The 20,331-nt window shown below is 46.6% G+C and overlaps 2 protein-coding genes across 6 annotated transcripts in view; both read left to right on the forward strand.

Moving 5' to 3' along the window:
• The first annotated feature begins 947 nt into the window (after nt 1-947).
• LOC147128736 (prolyl 4-hydroxylase subunit alpha-1-like) lies at nt 948-8,884 on the forward strand. Of its 3 annotated transcripts, XM_086016371.1 has the most exons (15): nt 948-1,161; nt 2,240-2,314; nt 2,695-2,791; nt 2,868-3,019; nt 3,086-3,223; nt 3,452-3,697; nt 4,226-4,389; nt 4,461-4,637; nt 5,241-5,311; nt 5,612-5,711; nt 5,824-5,877; nt 6,292-6,357; nt 6,445-6,513; nt 7,274-7,370; nt 7,839-8,884. In XM_086016371.1, exons 2-15 carry the CDS (start codon nt 2,242-2,244, stop codon nt 7,946-7,948), a joined length of 1,614 nt encoding a protein of 537 aa, XP_085872497.1. In that variant the 5' UTR covers nt 948-1,161; nt 2,240-2,241; the 3' UTR covers nt 7,949-8,884. The 3 variants fall into 3 exon arrangements, with proteins under 3 accessions (XP_085872497.1, XP_085872498.1, XP_085872496.1); XM_086016372.1 differs by lacking the exon at nt 2,240-2,314; XM_086016370.1 differs by lacking the exon at nt 948-1,161 and having other exon boundaries at nt 2,154-2,314.
• A 742-nt stretch (nt 8,885-9,626) lies between these two features.
• LOC147128737 (zinc finger MIZ domain-containing protein 1-like) overlaps nt 9,627-20,331 on the forward strand; it is a 68,074-nt gene continuing 57,369 nt past the window's right edge. For 2 of the 3 annotated variants that reach the window (XM_086016610.1, XM_086016613.1), the window contains exons 1-2: nt 9,627-9,932; nt 11,818-11,880. The gene's annotated coding sequence lies outside the window, so the exon portion shown is untranslated. The remainder of the gene's footprint in view (nt 9,933-11,817; nt 11,881-20,331) is intronic. The other variant, XM_086016611.1, reaches the window with a different exon arrangement.

The raw sequence follows: 20,331 nt of genomic DNA on the forward strand, positions 1-20,331 counted from the left end.
CGCAATAGCGTTGACAAAATGTCTTTGGACTACTTTATCTCTTTAGTGGACTCATTATTGCCATAGTCCATTCTTGTTTGACTTGTCACTAATTCGCTTGTCTCTAAACAAAGACAATTGGCTACCTGCTGCTGCTGCTGCTTCCACCTGCTGGTATGGAAGAGTACTACAATGTAGTAAAGACATGATTACGCTGCCGGGCGCTAGACCGCACAGGCACACAAATGAGATAATTCCCCACGGCACACCCGACAATACCAGTGTGCCGCGGCACAGACTTTGAAAAAACACTGACATAGACAACGCGTTTATGGACTTTGAAGATGTAGAACCAGTCGAACGTGATATATGGTTAAGATACAGTGTGTGTTTGTTGACAATGGCAATACGTATCGACGTCTTTGTAACAGAATAGAGGATGGTAGTTAACACTTGATTTTTTACATTCAAAATAGTGCTTCTCTTACACTGACACTTTATTCTTACATCTTCCATTGAAATAGTAAAAATGAATAAACTCGGGCCTGCCTGTGTGCGAGCCACATGTCTTAAGCTCTCAAATTCTTTTGGAATTATGTTTCTGTCTGCTCCAGGGGCCGGGATATTCATTCTTTTGTAGGTGTTGAATTTCTGGGAAAACTTCCGTTTTTTTCGAGGGTAATTCCAAAGACGACCGACGGTTTTGGGGAGCTGTTGAGCCCGGCGCTTTAGGCTTCCGTGGGTTAAGAGCGGTTCGTGTCATGGGTGTGGGCCAAATCCATTTTGCAAAGTTAAAAATGCTAATAGCACCGGGGACAAATGATTCCTTGAATAAATTCTTTGACGTTACAAATCAAAATTCAGTTAGTGTTTTGTCGAAGAAGAAAGGCCCCGAAACAACGCCGCCCCCGCCATACGTCGGTGTAGGTGTGTTCTCTTTTGGTCGTGAGCCATGTAAAGCGGTTGCCCCAGATATGCACGACAGTCAAAAAGGTCAAGCCGACAAAGAACAAAGCTCTTGAGAGAATCAATTATGTATGTAAATGTGGAACAGGCCACTCCAGCCCAACTTGGTTGAACTTTACGGGGACAAGATAATCAGGCGTAAAACAATGAAGTCAAAAGAGTGCAACGCCAGTCAGACAGATGAGTGACTTCCTCCCAGAAGTGGCCATAAAAAAGGTAAACACAGAAAAATCGCACACTCTCACATTAGAAGAGAATGAAGTGAAACGTAGGCCACATCAACTTTGCAGGCGCGTCGCAACTCCTCCGCATGATATTCCAGTGAAATCTATTTTTACTTGGCAAACGTTGTTTGTTTTCTGTCCCGGGCATGAACGACTCGTTGAAATGTCTACCCGACTGGCCTTTCCGCTTTTGGCCAGCCACGGCGTTCGATATGTCCGCTTTATGTGGACTGAGTCTTGTTGATTTCTTGACTGATTTGTATACGTGAAGAGGCTGCAAATCCATTCAATTCAATCTCAAGTCACATCGGAGTTCAAGAAAGAGAGCCCAGCGCAATGCTGGACTTACCACGCCTTGCCATAGTCCACACAAACGCCGGAGTCTCTCACCGGATAATATCTCAAACTTTTTTCATTTGTTGGCGTTTCCTGAGTCGATTTAAAAGCTGAGACGGCAATCTGGTGGTTGAATTGCTCTTATCACGTCATCTCTTGGAACTTGCTTCTTCTTTTGATTGGAGTCATGCACTAATTTGGTGATGAACTGATGTTTAGGGACTTATCCCAAAATGTTTGCAATTGCATTTCGATTGCGTTTGCCGCTAGTTTGTCTTTTGTCACGTCCGTCTTTCATGTTTCACAGGCAGTGTTTTTGTTGTTTTTTCATTTTGGTGATGGCAGCAATGGAAGGTTTGTGGTCAGTTGACCCACATTTCTTACATGGCAATCAAAGTGGATGAACTGGAATTCATTTGCAAGCCCAAACAAAAGCGTACGTGACGTTCTTCCCACCCAGCGACATTTGCGGGTTGACTCCCAACTATCAGCAGCTCAGCGCCAAAAGAAACTGGCGGCAGGGGAGGGCAGGTATACATTTCAAAAAATATGAGAGGATGCCGTTGCCCAAGTGAGCACACCCTCTGATTACTGGGGGTGTGGCTGCAAGTGTTCCGTATAAATCAATTACCATCCCGCTCTTGTCATGAATCCCAAAGAAGGCTCAGGTGTTCTAGTAAGCGTGAACAATATTTGCAAGTACCGTCATTCTTAACAATCGATGGTCCGTTTAGACATGGCCATCTGTTACTTGTTGCTGATCCTCGTCAGCTTCTCCTCAGCTGCCGATGAATACTACACGTCCATAGGTGAGTCTGCTCAAATATTTCCATTTTTCTTCTTCTTATTCACGTACCATTTGCCCTGCCCCGTACTCTACTCATGCCCATTTTTTGTAACGCGCTCGTGTGATTTCACATCAGCACCAGCATGTCATTTAAGCTAGTATGCTAAAACTATCGATCAGCCTCAGGTGAAGGTGTTTCTGTTGTTGTTGTGTAATGGTGTGCACCGCCAAATGCAGTTTATGTACCATGGGTCCATGAGAGTGCACATGCTAGAAGCATGCTGTTGATGCTTTATGATCCCCTCTGTTTTAGTCTTGTGGCATCTATTTGCAATTCTACTTTGGCTATTGGTGGCGGGACTCTGTCCTTCTCCCCGTTCAATAACGTAACCAAACTACCAGGTCACATGACGGAGCTGCTGCACACGGAGCAGGACCTGCTGGCCTCGCTGGAGGATTACATCCGAGCGGAGGAGAGCAAACTGCGGAGCATCAAAAGGTTCGTTCAAGGCCGCCGTGGCGTCAATTCGTTCACGTTGCCGACCAGACGTGCGTGCGTGCGTGCGTGCGCTCAGGTGGGCCGAGAAGCTGGCCAACCTGTCGGCGTTTGCCATCCAGGACCCCGAAGGCTTCCTGGGCCACCCCGTCAACGCCTTCAAACTTCTGAAGAGGATGAGCCGAGAGTGGGGCGACCTGGAGAGCCTGGTGCGCAGCAACGTGTCCAACGGTGAGAAGGCGCCCGTGTCCTCAAGTCGCAAGCGCGGCTCCAGACGCCGCGTCTCTTGCCATTCAGGTTTCCTGTCCGAGCTTAGCGCCAAGAGGGAGCGCCTCCCCGACGAGGGCGACCAGACGGGCGTGGCCGAAGCCCTCCTGAGGCTGCAGGACACGTACGAGCTGGACACCGACACCCTGGCCAAAGGGCAGCTGCCAGGTGAGCGGGCCCGCCACGTGGGACGCCTCCTGGACATGTTGCTTGCCACCGGTGCTTTGACGCGGAGCCGCCGGGGAAGTACAGTGAGAGACTGTCTCCGCTCCGCTCCGCTCGCGCTCCTTGAATAGTTGGGGGTTTACTCGACATTTCGGAGCACCGAATCATGTTGGCACATATCGGCCCAGACTCCGGAAGTCCTAAGTAGAGTCCCCGTCCACCAACCGACAGGAACCTCTCTGCTCCCGAGCAGCCTGACGGTGGACGACTGCTTCGACCTGGGCATGGTGGCCTACAAGGACAACGACTTCTACCGCAGCGAGCTGTGGATGTCTCAGGCCCTCAGGCAGATGTATCAGGGCGAGACGCCCGCAAACGTGGACGCCGTCACCCTCCTGGACTACCACAGCTACGCCCTCTACAAGCAAGGAGATCTGGAACGCGCCTTGCAGTCCACCAGGCTGCTGCTGGCCATCGGTGAGTAGACAGAAGCGACATCTTCTAAGCCAAACCTTAGCATCCCCCGGACACATGTCGACAGTCTCGGATTTCCGTATCAAAATGGTCCTTGTAACCTCCCGACTAGCTTGTGCTATCTTCGTTCAAATCAGCCACTCAAAAGTGTTCAAAAAATCTGAAGTTGAAAAGTGAGACTTTGTTCTTGGAGCAGAAATTGTGGCCGCAAATCAAACCCCAAAACACTTCCACTTTCTGGACAACATTTTCTGTAAGTCAACCCGTTGCTTCAGACGTCGCCTCTTTCGTGGAGCTGTGGTCATCTGCCGCACCGTGGCGGATCCCGCTCCACCTTCTCCCATCGCTCTTTGGCGGTCGCCGCCCACCTCGGCCGTTGGCTCCTTTCCGCCTTCCGTCCGTACGGCCCCCCGCGCTCGGCTACCGGCTACCTCCTTCCGCATCGTTCTCTTGGACTACTTCGTCGTCGTCGTCGTCCTCGCTGAGGCTCCTGGCGGGACTGACTGTTCGTTTTTGGCCTTGCTTCTTTAGATTCCAACAACCAGCGAGGCAGAGAGAATCTCAGGTACTTTGAGTACGTACTGGCGCAACCAAAGACGGACGAGGAGGCGCCGCCTCCCACACCCGGGAGGGTTCGAAGTGGGTTCGACAAGGCTGTGTACAAGCGTCTGTGTCGCGGCGACAGCATCGAGTTGGTGAGAAGACGACGCCGCCGCGAACTCACCGGGCCGGAAAGCCGTACCCTCTCCGACCATCTTTCTGACAGACGCCGCGGAGACGGAGCCGCCTCTTCTGCCGTTACCACGACAACCACGGCCATCCCAGCCTCCTGATTGGTCCCGTCAAAGAGGAAGACCTGTGGAACGTTCCTCGCATCGTCCGCTATTACGACGTGGCGTCGGACGGGGACTTGGAAGTCATCAAGAAGTTGGCCAAACCCAAAGTCAGTCCGCTATGCTTTTAGAGACAAGTCAAGCCAAACATACTTTTTTCATAATTATGTTTTATGCAAACCCACTAGTTGAAACAGGCATTCTGATAAATATTGCGTTTGTGGAATATGAGGTAAGCAGCAAATTCCACTCGTTTTTAGCCATCTCCGGGCGCGGCCATTTTGTCATTTCTGTCGACTGAAAATGACATCACAACTGCTCAGGTATCGACCAATCGTGATTGGTCATTATCTGAGCCCTGAGCGCTTGTGATGTCATTTTCAGTGGACAGAAATGACAAAATGGCCGTCCCCAGAGATGGCTAAAAACGAGTGGAATTTGCTACTTTCCTCATATTCGGGGGGATTTTGCTGCTTTACGCAACATTAATCAGAATGCTGCGTTTCAACTAGTGGGCCTGCTGGGAAGGTATTCTTGAAAAAAATGTGTTTGGGGTGACTTTCTGTTTAAGTCCAAAAGAGGGAGTAGCATGTTCCGAAGAACATGTTGAGGAACATTAGATTTTTTGGGGGGGGGGAAGAATGGTGAAAAGTGAAACTTACCGTGCCGTGTCTCTCTGTCTCTATCTGACTGTCTCTCGTCGGCTGAGCTAGCTCACGCGCTCCCAAGTGAGAAACAACACGGACAATTCAAATTTTGCATCTCGAGTCAGAATCTCCCAAAAGTAAGGACGACCGAGTGAACACAATCACTGAGGCGGGGTGGGGGGGGACGGGTGAATGTGTGTACAATTAATTCTAATGTAATTAGAACCCAATGCACATAAAACATGAACTGGGCTCTGGGTACAACAAAATGACGCAAAACAAGGACGTAAAAAATACACAACTACCAATTACATGATAGGGAAACACAAGCAATTTCAATAGATGATTTTTTTTCTCTTTTAACTCGACAGACCTTTTGATGCCCTTCTGCATCACTTTTGTACTTGTCATAAGTTGTTCCTCCTTTTGCCCCTCAGCTGCTGGCTGGACAACAACCAGCACACGGTGGTGAACAAGCTGATCAACAGAGTGGGTTACATCACCGGCCTGGACATGTCCACCGCAGAGCAGATGCAGGTCGAGTTCGTCCACGGGTCTTCCCACCTTCACCGTAAACAAAAAACAAACAAAAAAAAAAATACCCAACCCAACTGTGACTATTCAACTTTGTGGTTGTTTGTCTACGCAGGTGGCCAACTATGGCGTGGGAGGACAGTATGAGCCACATATAGACTTTCAAGGGGTAAATACAAACGGACACATACACTCCTCCAAAGGAAACTTCAAACCTTGGACACGTGGCGTTTTAAACATAAGCCTTAACACACTTACATCAAACATTTGACATGTTGGACAATTCAACGTCAATAAATGAACAAAGACTCAGAGACCGGGAGCTATTTCTAGTCAGGATTATGAAGCTGTTGGAAGTCGGAAAGTTCATACTGCTGTAAGGCTTTTATTATGAAGTCACGCCACTGGAAGTAGTCTGGTAAAAAGCAGAACACTTGCTGCGACTTGAGCGGAATAAACATGTAATACATTTGGAAAATCTACAGTGAAGATTGTATCGACTTTGTGACAACAGCGACACTACCATTGAAGTGGATAACGGAATGATTTTGCATCGGCTAAACGTAGTGTCGCATTTCCACAGAAAGACGTTGCCAAACCTTACGAAAATTTGGGAACAGGAAACCGAATCGCCACCTGGCTGCTTTATGTCAGTAAAGCACACTTGAATTCACTTCACTTTTGGTCAAGGAAAATCATCACTTTGCTTTAAATGGCTTCACCTTTGTGCTTGCAGTTAAGCCACGTGCCGGCAGGGGGCGCCACCGTCTTCCCCAGAGCAGGCGGCGTTGCCTTTCCTGTAAAGGTTTGCTCTTCATCTTTTCCCAAACAGGACACAAACGTGGCCACGGACTATCAATTGGCCGCCATCTTACGTTGCCACCGCTACTGACAACTTCTGTTGCTTTTGGGCCGAAAGCAACGTTATCAGTGCGTGTTTTTGGCAGAGGAGTAATGAGAGCCTCTCAATGAACAAACGTCCCGTTTGCATCATCCATTCAGAGTCCATTACCTCAGTATGGTGAATCGTGACTTACAGAGGTTAGGTTAACATTTGGCAGCAAATTGTTGTCCTGATGGTCTTTGTTTTCAATTTATTGTTGATGGTTCTAACAACATGATGCAGACAACTCTTTGAGTAGTACTCAGAGATGTACCTTATAAGAGAACATTTAAATTTGCTTTCTTACCGATGAAACGTGCATGTAGTGCTTCTCTCCGACTTAACGGTACAGAAAATAATGTGAAAACGCAGTGGAGAAATTAGTGTATTCAAGTAAGCTTGGTGAGTGGCAACGCAAGATGGCTGCCAATGGCTTCACATATGGCGAGTTGCCGGCATTGATAGTCCGTTCATATGTAAGTGTGGTACACACAGCAGCCACTTTATTAGGTACACAGTCAACTGGACTCTTCTCTTGTCACAAATGTTTGGCTCAGCTTGTGGGACAAAATATTGTCGTACATCACTTCGGAGTGTGCCGAATCAAGTGGCTGCTGGCGTCAGTGGTTTCTGTATATTTGAATGCAACTTTTTGGGGGGGGCGGGGGCGGGGTCCATGCAGGGCTCGGCAATCTTCTGGTACAATCTTCACCCCAACGGAGATGGAGACCATTTCACCCTACACGCCGCCTGTCCCGTCCTGGTGGGGAGCAAGTGGGGTGAGTTTTGATAGACGTTGACGTCTTTATTTGGTTTGGTTTTTACGAAATATACCTGTCATTTATGGAAGCGTGTTGCTGACATGTCAGAAAAAAAACGATCAGTAACATGTTCCAAACATGATCAAATTCATGTTTCATTGTTTTACATTTCAGGTGTTAACAGTTCATCATGCATTAACATAACAAATATCACACATTTTAATATGATTAAATGTTGCAGAAGTCTCATGTTTTAATGTGATAATTGTTCATCTTTTTTGTGATATGATTCATGTTTTAATGTGATAAATATCACATTCTAACGTGATCACGTTTTATTATAACGTGATATAAAACTTTTTTTTTCTTTTTTTTTCATCGGTAATGAGTGGACGATGGATGATTTCAGAATCATTCACTTATTCCCGGGATTTTGCGTGGGCTTTTTCCGGAAGTGAAAGACGGTCCCGTTGTCTGTTTGGTCAGTGGCCAACACGTGGCTGCACGAGAGAGGTCAGGAGTTCAGGAGGCGCTGCTCTACGCAAAGTTCGGCTGAACTCGGCTTAACAGACTCAACGCACTGGAATGACTTGTAGCCGCGTTGCCCTGTCGACCGTCATCTGCTGTGTTTGGAAAAAGCACCACCATGTGTTCAACTTCACCTCCTCGAACGTGTCAATCATAAAAATAATCATAAGGCCGTTTTTGTAACTTTTGCCATTGACAGGCTTGACTCGCAATGGACTCTATGCAGGCACCGTTTCCGCATTTCGGCGTGCTAACTTTTCGGCATCAACAGCATCAAACTCTTCCAAATACACTCGCTGTCTACTGGAATGATGTCAAGCTACCTTAAATGGCGTCCGTCTTTGCAAATTGCTCCAGTTGTCCAAGTGTCGGTGAAGCGATAAAAGCGCCTGTATCTGATTTCATGAGCCATTTAAACCAAGTGTTGCACAGAAAGAGTGAACGAAAGAGAAGAGAACGTCTATAATGTCAGGCTCTGTATTCCAGTTTAGCGGGTGGCAATGCAAGATGGCCGCCAATGGCTTCGCTTCTTGCTAACAGTCTAACACCATTCTTTGTTGCATGGTGAAATTGTCAAATTCGTCCATCTTGTTTGTTGTGCCGTCTAACTGGTAAAGATGATCGAGTGAATAGCTGAGTGGACTCGATGAACATAACAGCCGGCTCACCAGGGTTGGCTGGAGATCGCTTTGTCTTAAAAAAAAAAAAAAAAAAAAATCACAACTTTGGATGACGTTTCCATCCCAGTAGGCTGAAACTGGAGATGCCGCTCCTTTCCATCTCAAATGTGTCATGCGCTGCCGTGCATGGGGTCCATTTACATCAAATGGCTTTCTGCTTTCATTCAACAGTTGGAAATGCTCATTTTTTTCTGTTTTCTTCGAGATGACATAATTCATTGGTGTATTGGACTTTTGTGCAATCTATTTCCAAATGAGACGTTGAATGCACATGATTCATTCCATGATTTAATCCCATGAATAAAGTTGTTTATTTAAATGCAATTGCCGTGAAGCTCTGCTGCAATATGATTATTGATATTCTTGAATATTTTTGTTGCTGCCACATTTATCAGCAATATCGTGAAAATGAGTGCAAATGGGAATATTCACATGGCCAATTGTAGTGTGCGCCCTTTAAAATGCAGGTCGGGAGACATTGTGCTCCCATTTCCAGCTGCTACAACGGTCACAATTAAGAATAAGCGTCTTTTGTTAGCGATATGATCATTTGATTTTTGCCATTTATGTCACTCTTGAATGTGTCATTTGTTGGAACCCAGACAGCCAAATGCAGCTCGCAGAGCCCTTTTTGCATGTACTCCGTGGGAAGGGGTGGGAGTCAAACCTTCATTAAATAAAACGTATAACTTGACTATCGCGGCTTTCCACGCGCTGCAAATGCGCGCATTGTTTTTGCAATATCGTATTACGTTTTATAAATGAACTGCCCGGCCTAGCCAATCAGAGGTGCCGTTAAGGCGGCCATACCTGTCTTTACCAATGAGAAGCGCTGTACTATCGACGATCGCTTAGCTAAAATGGAATATAAAACCCCCAAGGTAGAGGATTCGTAGGTGGACGAAATGTATGAGGTGTAAGAAATTGTGTGAAACGTTGCTCTGTGTGTATTTCACCTGCAAAGAAATCCAAACATTGTTGAATAAGAAGACCCATTTTCGTCCATGTGACCAGTGGAGGGCAGCAATGCGCTGAATGTGCCGGGTCTGCCAGAAGGAAACGAAGAAGAAGCTCCAATTTTCGTTGGGTGTCATCAAAAGCTGCGTGCGCACTATTGACTCAAAGGGAGACACGCACGTGTGGCGGGGAATATTTTTTTTTGTGGAGTTCTACTTTTTGGATAGTGCCAAACAATATCAACATGCCTAGCTGTTGTGTGTACGAATCGGACTGGAAAGGGGTTGCATTTTGACTGACTGCCAAGGGGAAGGAGGCCATTTGACAACCACCGGAGGAGCCTGTGACCGCAAAGCTGTCAAACGCAGACTGGACCGTGGACCTCATCGTGTTTGCACTGGTCATTTCATATTTAGTAAGTTATCGTGGCCATTTGGTTTCACTCCACCTCTATGTCTTGAAATGTAGAGTAATTGGGTCAGGCATTGTGGCAGAATGGAAAGGTGTTTGCCATCAACATGACCAATCAGCGGTCTTAATTTCCACGTGCGTTGATGGGCGACAGCATATCGATTGATCGATCCCTCGCCTCGTTTCCAGTCATTGTTCATGACGTTGGCACACACGTGCACATTGGCTCTTCGTCCTCTTCCTTCCACCTTTCCTCCAGTGCTGTCACATCTCGCTCCTTCCTGCACTCTGTGTGTACACACTTTCATCCTTTGGTGGCTGCAGACCAGACTGATTCAATATTCCGGCATGTAATTTATGCAGAACTAATTCACCACAGGAACAGAGCGAGAAATGTCAAAGAAAGTGTGCGTGTGGTGGGGTGGGAGTTAAAAAGAAGTGACGTGAAAGCGCTGCAAATACGGTAATTATCCCGGGTGTCGCCGTGGCAACATTGTTGGAAGATGATTGTCAATAAAGTATCGAGTGACGCAAACCATTTCAATTTCACACATGGCGCCGAGTGTCAGGCAAGAGTAAGTGCAATGCAAACATGCAGTTCGTGTGTGCGCGCACGCGCACTTATTTTGTTTTCTTACGCCAGCTGTAGGCAAGCGGCGGCTCCATGCGTCTCTTTCATCATCCTCTTTTGTTGTTCTGTTACTGGCTCGCACGTAACTCGATTTTGTTCTGCCAGTTTATTTGAGGGGTAATTCCACTCTCAGCTACTAGATGGTGGAAGTATTTCAGCCCATCCTAGTTTTTGCTGAAGATGATTGAATGTCAGTCCCCTTCTGTCCTACTTTCTACACCTACAGAAAGTCAAGTTTCATTTTATAATGTACATCTCGGCATGAGCATTCATGTATGTTTTCAGATGTATGACTTCAGGTTGTTAGCTCTAAAAAAAAAAATACTGTAAACACGTCGAGGGATTGGTACACTGTACCATTGACCGTACAATAATTTTTGTGTTATCCATTTGTCTTGCTCTCTCTCAATATATTATATGACTGTATTTTGTTCTTTGAATGCGTGGCTATATGATGAATGATTGCGCCGTCCTAAAACACAATTAAGAACACTGCACATATGCGCTTTCGCAAAGGTGTAAAAATGTGGCCGATGATGCGGAAACAGTGAAGAGTAATGTTCTCATCTGGAGATATTTCATTATTTGCGCATTGCTGTCACTCTTATTAAAGCCATATATCTTGGCGTGCGGCTGGAAACGAAACGCGTACGTGTCGGAGTATTAGCCGCGCGCACGTGGACTTCCCCTCACTCCGGAGAGTCGCATGAATAATTGATCCAGAATGAATTGTCATACCAGCCAAGGCTGCTGCTGCTGCTGCTGCTGCTGCTGCTGCTTCTTCTTCTTCTTCTTCTTCTGCTTCTGTTGTTCTTGTCGGACCCCTGTGCACGTTGGGCCTCGCATAAATGGCCTAGCTCCCTCGACGGGCACATTTGCATAGAAAACCTCAGGTCTGGTTCGTCCCCCTTAGCGCGTGGCGAAAAGCTAGTTGACATCAAGGTCCAGCGGAAGCAGCACGTTTGGGATTAGCCAAGGTCCCAATTCGTGGACGACACTCTTCCAAGAATCCCGCCAGCCTTGTCAGCCGTAAACTCACCATGCTAGGTGGCTACGTGTTAGCATTACAATTTTAACAGATAGACTCACAAAAGTTGTACTGTAGCTACTGCTTGGCCACCAGCAACAAAGCAGGTTCTTTGTACTTCTGGTACTAGGGAGCTTTTACGCTTGTGTTCCAACCTCAGGTCACGATGCTAGGTAGCTATGCGCTAATGTTCTTGAGCCACCGTGTTCACTGTGTCACTCCAAACAACAGGTAGGTGGTGCTAGTCCAGCAACGGAGCAACCCCGATGGAGTCGCCAGTGTCGGCTGCAAGAGGTGAGCCATTTTCTCTTCTTGCAACACACGCATATGCAGAGCAATCTCATCGTTGCCATTGCCGTTGCAGCTCGCCCTCCCCCCGCCGTCCCCTTGAGGAACAAGGAGGGATTATGTCAAAGCAATTCAATTGTATGAGTGGCGGTAATGAACTCTTGCTTTTATCTATTCATTTGCCACTGCAAAGTATTTATTTAACCCTGACATAGTGTTCATTTTCCACACATGGTCAATTTTGAGGCGGCGGAGGTGAAAAGTCGGACTCTACAGCCAGCCTCGGGCTAGCGTGACAACTTTTCGAGTGCCTCGTTGTCACGGCGTGGAAAGACCAACGACGTCTTGGTAGCGTCAATTCCAGCCACAAATATTTTCTCAGCTCAAACATTTATCAGCACGTTGTGCTTTCCTCGCACTCAGTGGACACGCCCGCAGCGTTCAAGTCAATTTTAGAAGACATTTATTTGCGCTTTGCAGGGACTTAAAGCTTCTGTTATAAGCGACCTGCTCATTGTCAGAAGAGCGCCTGGCCTCTGAGCCTCCATCTATGATTATTTAACCATGGGTGGCGCTTTCCCCTCAGAACCCCCAGCACCCCCCACACCTATTAGCATATTTATCATCAGCCTCACAGACTTCAAAGTCAGCGTTTGCTTCTCGCAGAGACAGGCGGGGGCACATTTAGGGGGAGTGGGGGGTGTTCAGGAAGCCGGCGCAGATTGCATAGGTGCTCCCCGGGGATCAAGTATCCGTTTGGGTAGCGGGTGGGAAGAGGGAGCTGGTTTGTTTTATTTGCACTGCTGATGATGTCTGCAACAGCGTCTTTCAATATTTGCTCGGTGCCAACCGCCATGTTGAGGCGCTAACGGAGGGCTAATTTGCGTATCGTCACTCGCTAATGTGCCTAAAAGCATGCATCGACAAATGTTGGCATTTTTCACAGAAACTCTGTGAAACGCAAAGAATAGTTACAAAAAAAAAAAGAAATTTGAATTTGAATTTGCATTTCAGATATAAAGAAATGTGTTTTCAATTTGTTTTGTGTTAAATTACAAATCATTGCCAAACTCCAAATTATTTTTTAGGATAAGCAGTTTGGGTAATGGATGGATAGGTGATTTTTATGTATTTTTTTGTTTATTTTTTTAATTGTACCCAAAATATAAAGAACATGTGCTTTTTTTATGATCACAATGAAAACATAAAATTTACAGATAAATGTTTTCCTCAAAGTCGGAAAACTAACAAATACATTATTTCTAAAATAACATGCAGTATCGTCGTCAACCCAAAATAAAAGTTTCCAAATTTCATAATTTTTCAAATTTGCATTGCAAACACAAAGATACATTGTTGTTATTTTTCAAACACGATAAAACATTTGGAGATCATGTTTGGTTGTGGTTTGCTTCTTTCTACAAAATGACATCGCCACCTACTGGCGTGACGTGCAATTTGCAGTGTTTTCATTTTTGTTGCTCTTAAAAGAAAAAAGGTTACACGACAAAGTTTTTCAAGAAAATCAAATACAAAGTCGTTTGCAACATAACAAGTAGTTGTAGAATAAAATTTCAAAAACAAATCAAATATCAAGCAACCATAAAATAGTAAAACACATGCGTGCCAAACATTATTCGGGTGGTGTACGATGTCAAAGCCATGTATTGCGATATTGTGGTCGCCGCTGACAGGAAGTGTTGTTGTCGTCATGCCCGCTCAAGGCACGCTTTGTTGTGATCCCGGCTAATGTGGCCTGACACTTCCTGTGAACCAGCAGCGTGTCAACGGCGTCCGTTCGTCTCTTCCAACATGACTTTGTTTATCTCCCGTTTGAAAAATACATCCTCTTCTAATCGCACCGCTTGAATCATTAACGCGCCCCCGCTCCACCGCCCCCAATTAACATGGAGGAAGTGTCTTCCTGCAAGCGTATCATGCCACCGCGCGTCATGTGAGGCCGATGCTAATGAAGCTCGGGCCCCGGCAACATGCCGGAGGTTGAATATCAATGCGACGGCAGCCTCCCTGTCGGCGCTTGTTCCTCTTTGCCGGGGAAATGGCGGCAGGCAACGCGCATTTAGCCGAGCTAGCTAGCGCTGTCACTTCTTCTCATGGGCTCACAAGCCAAATGTGGCCGCGGTGGCACCTGCCTGCTGGCCACTGCCAAGGCGACGGCACATGAAAGCGACGCGAGGCCGCTGACCTGAATAGGAAAAAGGACACAAACAAGGACGCTCGACACCATCATAATAATCATGACAGTGAGGATGAAAATAATAGTGATGGTAGTCAACAACAATATCATATTTTTTTCTAAATGCTACTATTTTACTTTAGAAAAACATCTGAGAGACTTTCGATAAAATCTGGAGATTAAAGGATTATAACACGGAGCTATGGATAGAGAATCAACTTGAACTGGGAGTGGCAATAAACGGTTGGAATCCTCATTGTTTGAAAAACAAACTCCTACGTGGGGTCTCTCGTATGTCAAGGCGCCACTGTTTTTGGATCCATAAGTGAGCTTGCCCTGGGCGTGAAATTGAAGCGCAAAGAATGCAAAACTTTAAATGAAAAAAAAAAAAAAAAGGTGGGTGCATTTTGTATACTTGACAGCTCCAGGCTCTTTTGTGGCCCCCGCTGGTGTTTACCTCTCTCGCTCAGACGTGCAAAAGTGTCTCCTTACGTCTGCCTCAAAACGCCTGATCAAAAAGCTATTCCAAAATCTATTTAAGACGGCGCCGTTGACAGCGGCGGATGTGTTGCAGGTGTCGACGCAAACGTCTGAGCTGTCACTGAGCACCTCCGAGCAACTTAGATGTATTTCAAATGCAGGCGCGGTTCATGTAAACGTTCCAAAATTCTCCACCCAGCCAGAGGAGATTGCACTGTCCTGTACGTCACTGCTCTGTATTCAATACAAAATCCATTTTGGAGCGCCACAGAGCCAGTCATCGGTCACACCGCAGAGGATTTGCAAGTATATCAAATGAGGCCTCAAAATTGTGGAGAAATCCAATTCTTCTCTCTGCTCTCCAACTCGGGGGGGGGGGGGGTGTTTGAGGCATCGCTAAAGCAAAAAGGATTTGCATCCAAGTCATTGTTGTGCATGAAATATCTCTTTCCGCAAAAAGCTTGTTTTCTGGGTTTATATGTGAGATATAGCTATAGAAATAAGCGAGTTGGGTCAAACCAACCTGTTTTCAACTGCTGACTATGACAAAAAATGAAACAAGGTCAGAATGCTGCCACTCCAGAGGTTCTCTCTCTCTCTCTCTCTCTCTCTTTCTTTCTCTCCATTTCTTTCTCTTTCTTTCTTTCTTTCTTTTCAATGGCTGGCATTGAAAGAGTTCTGTACAGTGCCACATAGTTTTCAGTCTTTTCACATTTGTACCAATGATCTTCACCCGGGTGCCGTATTGGGAAGCGAAAGATGCCAAGTGGACTGTAGGTGTCAGTGTCCACTCCGGCCGGGCCAGTCAGCTCTGCAAGTCGGCGGGATGTTGCCGGTGCGCATTGTCTGCCTGCCTGCCTGCCTGCCTGCCTGCCTGCCTGCCTGCCTGCCTGCCTGCCTGCCTGCCTGCCTGCCTGCCTGCCTGCCTGCCTGCCTGCCTGCCTGCCTGCCTGCCTGCCTGCCTGCCTGCCTGCCTGCCTGCCTGCCTGCCTGCCTGCCTTCCTGCCTGCCTGCCTGCCTGCCTGCCTTCCTGCCTTCCCGCCTTCCCGCCTTCCCGCCTTCCCGCCTGCCTGCATGCCGAGCGGCCTGGCAGCAAAAGGTGACATCTGGTGACTGGTGTGCTCACATGTGAATACTGCTCGCTGCGCTCCCTGCGTTCTGTGGGCAGCAGCTGCTCCGCAAAGGCCCAAATGAGACGGGAGGAGCAAGGATGGGGCGGGGGCGGTGGCGGTGGTGGGGGGCTTGCCAGCCTCAGCCTGATCTGCGTGGGGGCAGGGGGCTCATTGGCCCGGAGGAGGCGGAGTGACGCGTATGTTCCCCACGCCAGCCGTCTTGACTCTTGAAGGGGGGGGGGGGGGGGGGGGGGGCGTTGGTTGGGGACGTCACGGCAAATTCAATGGCTTGCTGTCTGGTTCCTGTCCAGGAGGTGGGACGCGCTGGTCTCCCAGCGCAAGCCCGCCCCCCACTCAGCTTCCATTTTGGGGCTCTCCCACTTTGAGTCATTATCCTCGCTAGTCTTTGAGCAGTTTGTACTTGCTTGCTGTCATCATTCGCTCTCGTGGTGATTGCCAACCACGGCCTTTCCTTCCTCCAGAACCGGTTGACTTGCCAACCGGTCGTCCTTCCTTTGTTGACGTCTTTCTTTGTGCGTTTTTGGACTTGCTTGCTGGCCACCGCCGGTCAACAAACAAGCTGAGCAGATCAAGTCTTGCAGCGGATGAATGTGGGCGCAAACCAATGCGCGACGTGCTGCTCGAGGACACTTGAGGCCCACTTAGCAGACGTGGCTGGGGGCTGCTTTCCATTAAGGGGGGTGGCACTGGCGCACATCAGGAAGAAGAAGAAGAAGAAGAAGAAGAAGCAGGAAACGTGCATATGCATTCCACAAAGAATGTTAATGAAACACATTCCTTCTGGGTTTGCATGGAAACCAGCCTGGAGTTAGGCATAAAAGGGGGAGAAAAATGGGAACCCCCACTCCCTCTTTTCTATTTTTTCCCTCCTTTGGAAGGAAGGAGTCTTCTGCCAGGGAAGAGTGTGGAAGATGAATCAATATGAACACACTGGCATCCATCCCGTGTGGCTAAATCACCCCCCCCCCCCCCCCCCCCGATTCCACTTGAAATTGTCCAGACATATTTGTAAATAATTATCCAGTTTGAAAAGAAAAGGTTGAAGTTTGAAATGTATTCTCCATGAGGGGTCAAGATCATAATGTAGATCCTTGAGGGCGGCTATCCTGTATGTTTTCGATGGCTCCCTCCTCCATCACACCCGATTGAGATGATGAGGATTCGGAACTCGCTGATGAGCTGATCGGTTCGATCAGCTGTGTGTTTGATACCTGGGATCTAGCCAAACCCCGAGTGCACTCTGCTGGAAAAATAGCCGGGACGGTTGATCCACTTCAATAATTATTCATAAAATGAGTACAATTAATATGTGCAACTGTAATAAGGTTTTTACATCAGAAATCTTTTTTAAGTCTGAAGGAAAACATTTAGGTGAGGTAAAAAGAAAACACACAGAAATATCTCAAGTAGTGGTGTTTTTTTTTCTTTTTTTCCCCGAATCCGAAAAGCTGCGTTTCCAGCAATTGAAGAGTACTTTTTTTTTTTTTCCTAGTAGTTTCTCTCTTGTACAATCCTACTAAATTCTTTTGAGGAAAAATAGATTGATTGATTGAAAAAAAATGTCAATCTGGAATAGAGAAGCCAAAATGATCATCATGTGGCATGCCGGACATGAAAAATGTCAACATTCAGTCTTACAATAATGAAGCTTGACTCCAGAAGAAGAATTTGATGGATGGCTTCAGTGCTGGACAGTGATGTCGCTGTCTATTTGATATATTCCAATATTTACTGTTGAAAAGCTGAAATTCTAAGAATTTCTCTGAATCATTGGTCAAAGATCAAAATAGTTGTCGATGAATGTGATCATCGATTATTTTTGCACTTCAGTCAGTGAAAGCGTTTAGCGGCACGCCGCAACCTTGTGGAGCTCGCGGGCCCTCGCTAAGTCCCGGGCCGCTGACAGCAAATCGTTATCGGGCCAAAGGCGACGAGTGGCGTCGGATAATAGATATATGAAATCCATCTGGCTTTTTCGCCCGCTCCGTCCTTTGTCGGAAACAGATCAATGGGCCCGGCCGGCCTCTCCTTGAAAAGTCCACTCTGCGGGGAAAAAAAAGACCATCGCTATGGCAACGTGCTGAAGTCGCCATGGGGAAAGTCACCGTGCTAGGCTAGATGATGAGCAAATTGCCACCTGGCAGACTCTACTGGCTCATACCGATGTGACGTTTGTATTTGGGAAACGCCAAAAACAACCCAGTCACTTTTAATCTGATGACGCAATGGCTTGCGGACATAGGGAAGAGCCAACAACATTTTGGTTCTAGTCCCAAGAGTGAACGTACTACTCGTGAGAGAAGGTTGTCGTCCACGGAGATGATTCTGGTCCCAAAAAAGAACCATTTAGTCACAAGGGGGAATCTTTGAGGTCCAAGACAAGGTTGTAGTCCCAAGTCAGGTTCAAGTCCCGAGAGGGAAAGTCGAGATCCAGGAGAATGTTCCAGTCTAAAGACAAGGCTCTTCTCTTGCGAGAAGGTTGTTGTCCACAAGACAAGTTACCAGTCCCAATAGAAGTTGGCATCCCAAGAAGGTTCAAGTCCCAAGCAAGAAGGATTTATTCGTGCCAGGAAGGACAATCGTTTTCCATGGGAGAGAAGGGTGTAGTCCCAAAAGAAGGTTCTTCTCTTGTGAGGTTGAAGTCCAGCCAGATGGTTCTCGTCCCAAGAGGGGAAAATGTCCAAATGATGTCGTGGTCCCAAGTGACGACGTTGTACTCCACTTCTGAGAGAAGGTATTCCTTTCAAGTTATCGGAAGTGATCGTTCCAAAAGGGAAGGTTGAAGCACCAAGAGAGACGGGTCGAGTCCCACGGGAGGATGCCGTGATGCGTTTTTGTGAAGGTGACCAAAAATGCGCCGCAATCATACTATCAACAACTTTTTTCTTTGATTTCATTTCTTTGGAGCCTATGCTCCATTCCGGTTTTGATGTGAACCTGATCGAGTAAATTGAAGCTAACTGCAAGTGATGTATGGATGATGTTGTTCTGAGTCACGGTGGAGGGCTTGCAGGCCTTTTGTTTGTCGGTTCCTTTGCAAAAGTTGAAGAAATATTGATGCCTGCAACTTCCCACCTTGCGCTTCCTCTTTTTGTCTCTAAATGTTCAGTTGCACTTCCCCTAAAGTTGCGCTTTGGCTTTTGACTGGGCACAACTGTGCAAGCGTCCACGTGCGTTTGTGCACTTGAAGGACGCAAGAAAACAAAGACACAAATCAAAATATTACTCAAATCAAGACACGACCACAACGTGTGCTTTTGAATTCTTTATGTTCCAATTTGCTTCTGGGAAAATTACAAGAAGAAATCTTCTAATACTACCACTGTAATGGCTTTTCTGTCGATAATTTGGACTTTTGGGGACATTTATGAATGTATTCCTGCAATATAAGACTTTTTTTATTGTAAACTTTTTCTCTTATCATTCTTATTTCTTGGAATCTTTCTACGTTTGACAAAAATTACAACAAAAAAAACCGTACAAAAATTCATCAGTTAGTAACGATTATTGTTTGTTTTAATAATTGGATCATTGTTTAGAGACATTAACTCCAAATTGTCCAAATGCTCAAAATTTCAGCCCTGCAGCAGTAAATACTCTCCAATTTCTGTCGTCCTCCATGAAATCAGATTGTGTTTCGTCAAAAGATCTTGCAAAATCTACTTTTACTTTCTAAAGCCACAATCAACAAACAGGAACTGCATCTTCATCAATTTATGTTTCTGCATTATGCCTTGTTTTTGACTGAAGGGATTGGAACTCATTTCTGATCTGATTCCCCGATTAATTGGAAAATGAATCGATAGACCAATCGATGACCAAAATAGTCGTTAGTTACAGCCCAAATTGTCATAAATCTTTGCTTCTTGTAAAATCATGGCGCACACATTTGATTGTGTGTGTGTGTGTGTGTATTGTCTTCTTGAACATTTTTCTGCTCCGTTTGGTGGTCATCGGCCTTCGCCACTTTGTCCATGACTAAGCGTGCTGGAAACATCGGCATAGAGCACACGCCTGACAGAAGCATGCGCCGTTTGTCGTCAACGTCACAAAGGCTGTTTGTCGCCGTCACCGCTGTGTCACCCTGTGTCATAAAGTAGGCTGCACCTCCGTGCAAAGTCATAAATCAAACGCGGTCGTGGCGGCGTGGCAAAATGACTCACTGTTGCCGCGTTACATCTTTGCTTGCGCGGCTCGTATGTGACCGAGTGTCGCAGGAGGAAGTCGCTCATTTAAAGACGTTTAAAAAAAAAACAATGTCACCTTGTTTAATTAGAAATAACAACATCTTTGCCTTCAAGTCCACTAGCTTAATGCCAACACGTAATGCGGAAAGGCCGTAGGCGGGCTAACAACTAGCGTCTGTGTTGCAGTGGCGTATCCCTTGAAGCAACGGATGTTTGAACACAAATGGTGCAGCGACACATGTAGACAATGCTCACAGGCAAACATTCTTGATCCTCTGCGAAGAGTGATGGATACGACTCCACCCGCTTAATGCGCAGCTAAGACCGTCTTATGTATAGTATAGCAATACGTCAGTATTATAATGGCGCCAGAAGGCGGAACGTCAACGCTGGTCAATCTAAAATGGATTCTAATATAATATATAAATGTGTGTGAAACTTGACCTGGAACAACCTCACT

Source organism: Filicampus tigris, chromosome 19 (genome assembly GCF_054856515.1).
Source record: "Filicampus tigris isolate MCC_2025a chromosome 19, RoL_Ftig_1.0, whole genome shotgun sequence".
Classification (NCBI taxonomy): domain Eukaryota; kingdom Metazoa; phylum Chordata; class Actinopteri; order Syngnathiformes; family Syngnathidae; genus Filicampus; species Filicampus tigris.

Bases quoted from the DNA above. Each gene is read 5' to 3' on its own strand.
- LOC147128736 (XM_086016370.1), top strand. From the start codon at position 2,227: ATGGTCCGTTTAGACATGGCCATCTGTTACTTGTTGCTGATCCTCGTC. The intron at 5,312-5,611 runs GTAAGGACGACC...TTTGCCCCTCAG, and splicing joins CGAGTCAGAATCTCCCAAAA to CTGCTGGCTGGACAACAACC. The intron at 5,712-5,823 runs GTCGAGTTCGTC...TTGTCTACGCAG, and splicing joins CCACCGCAGAGCAGATGCAG to GTGGCCAACTATGGCGTGGG.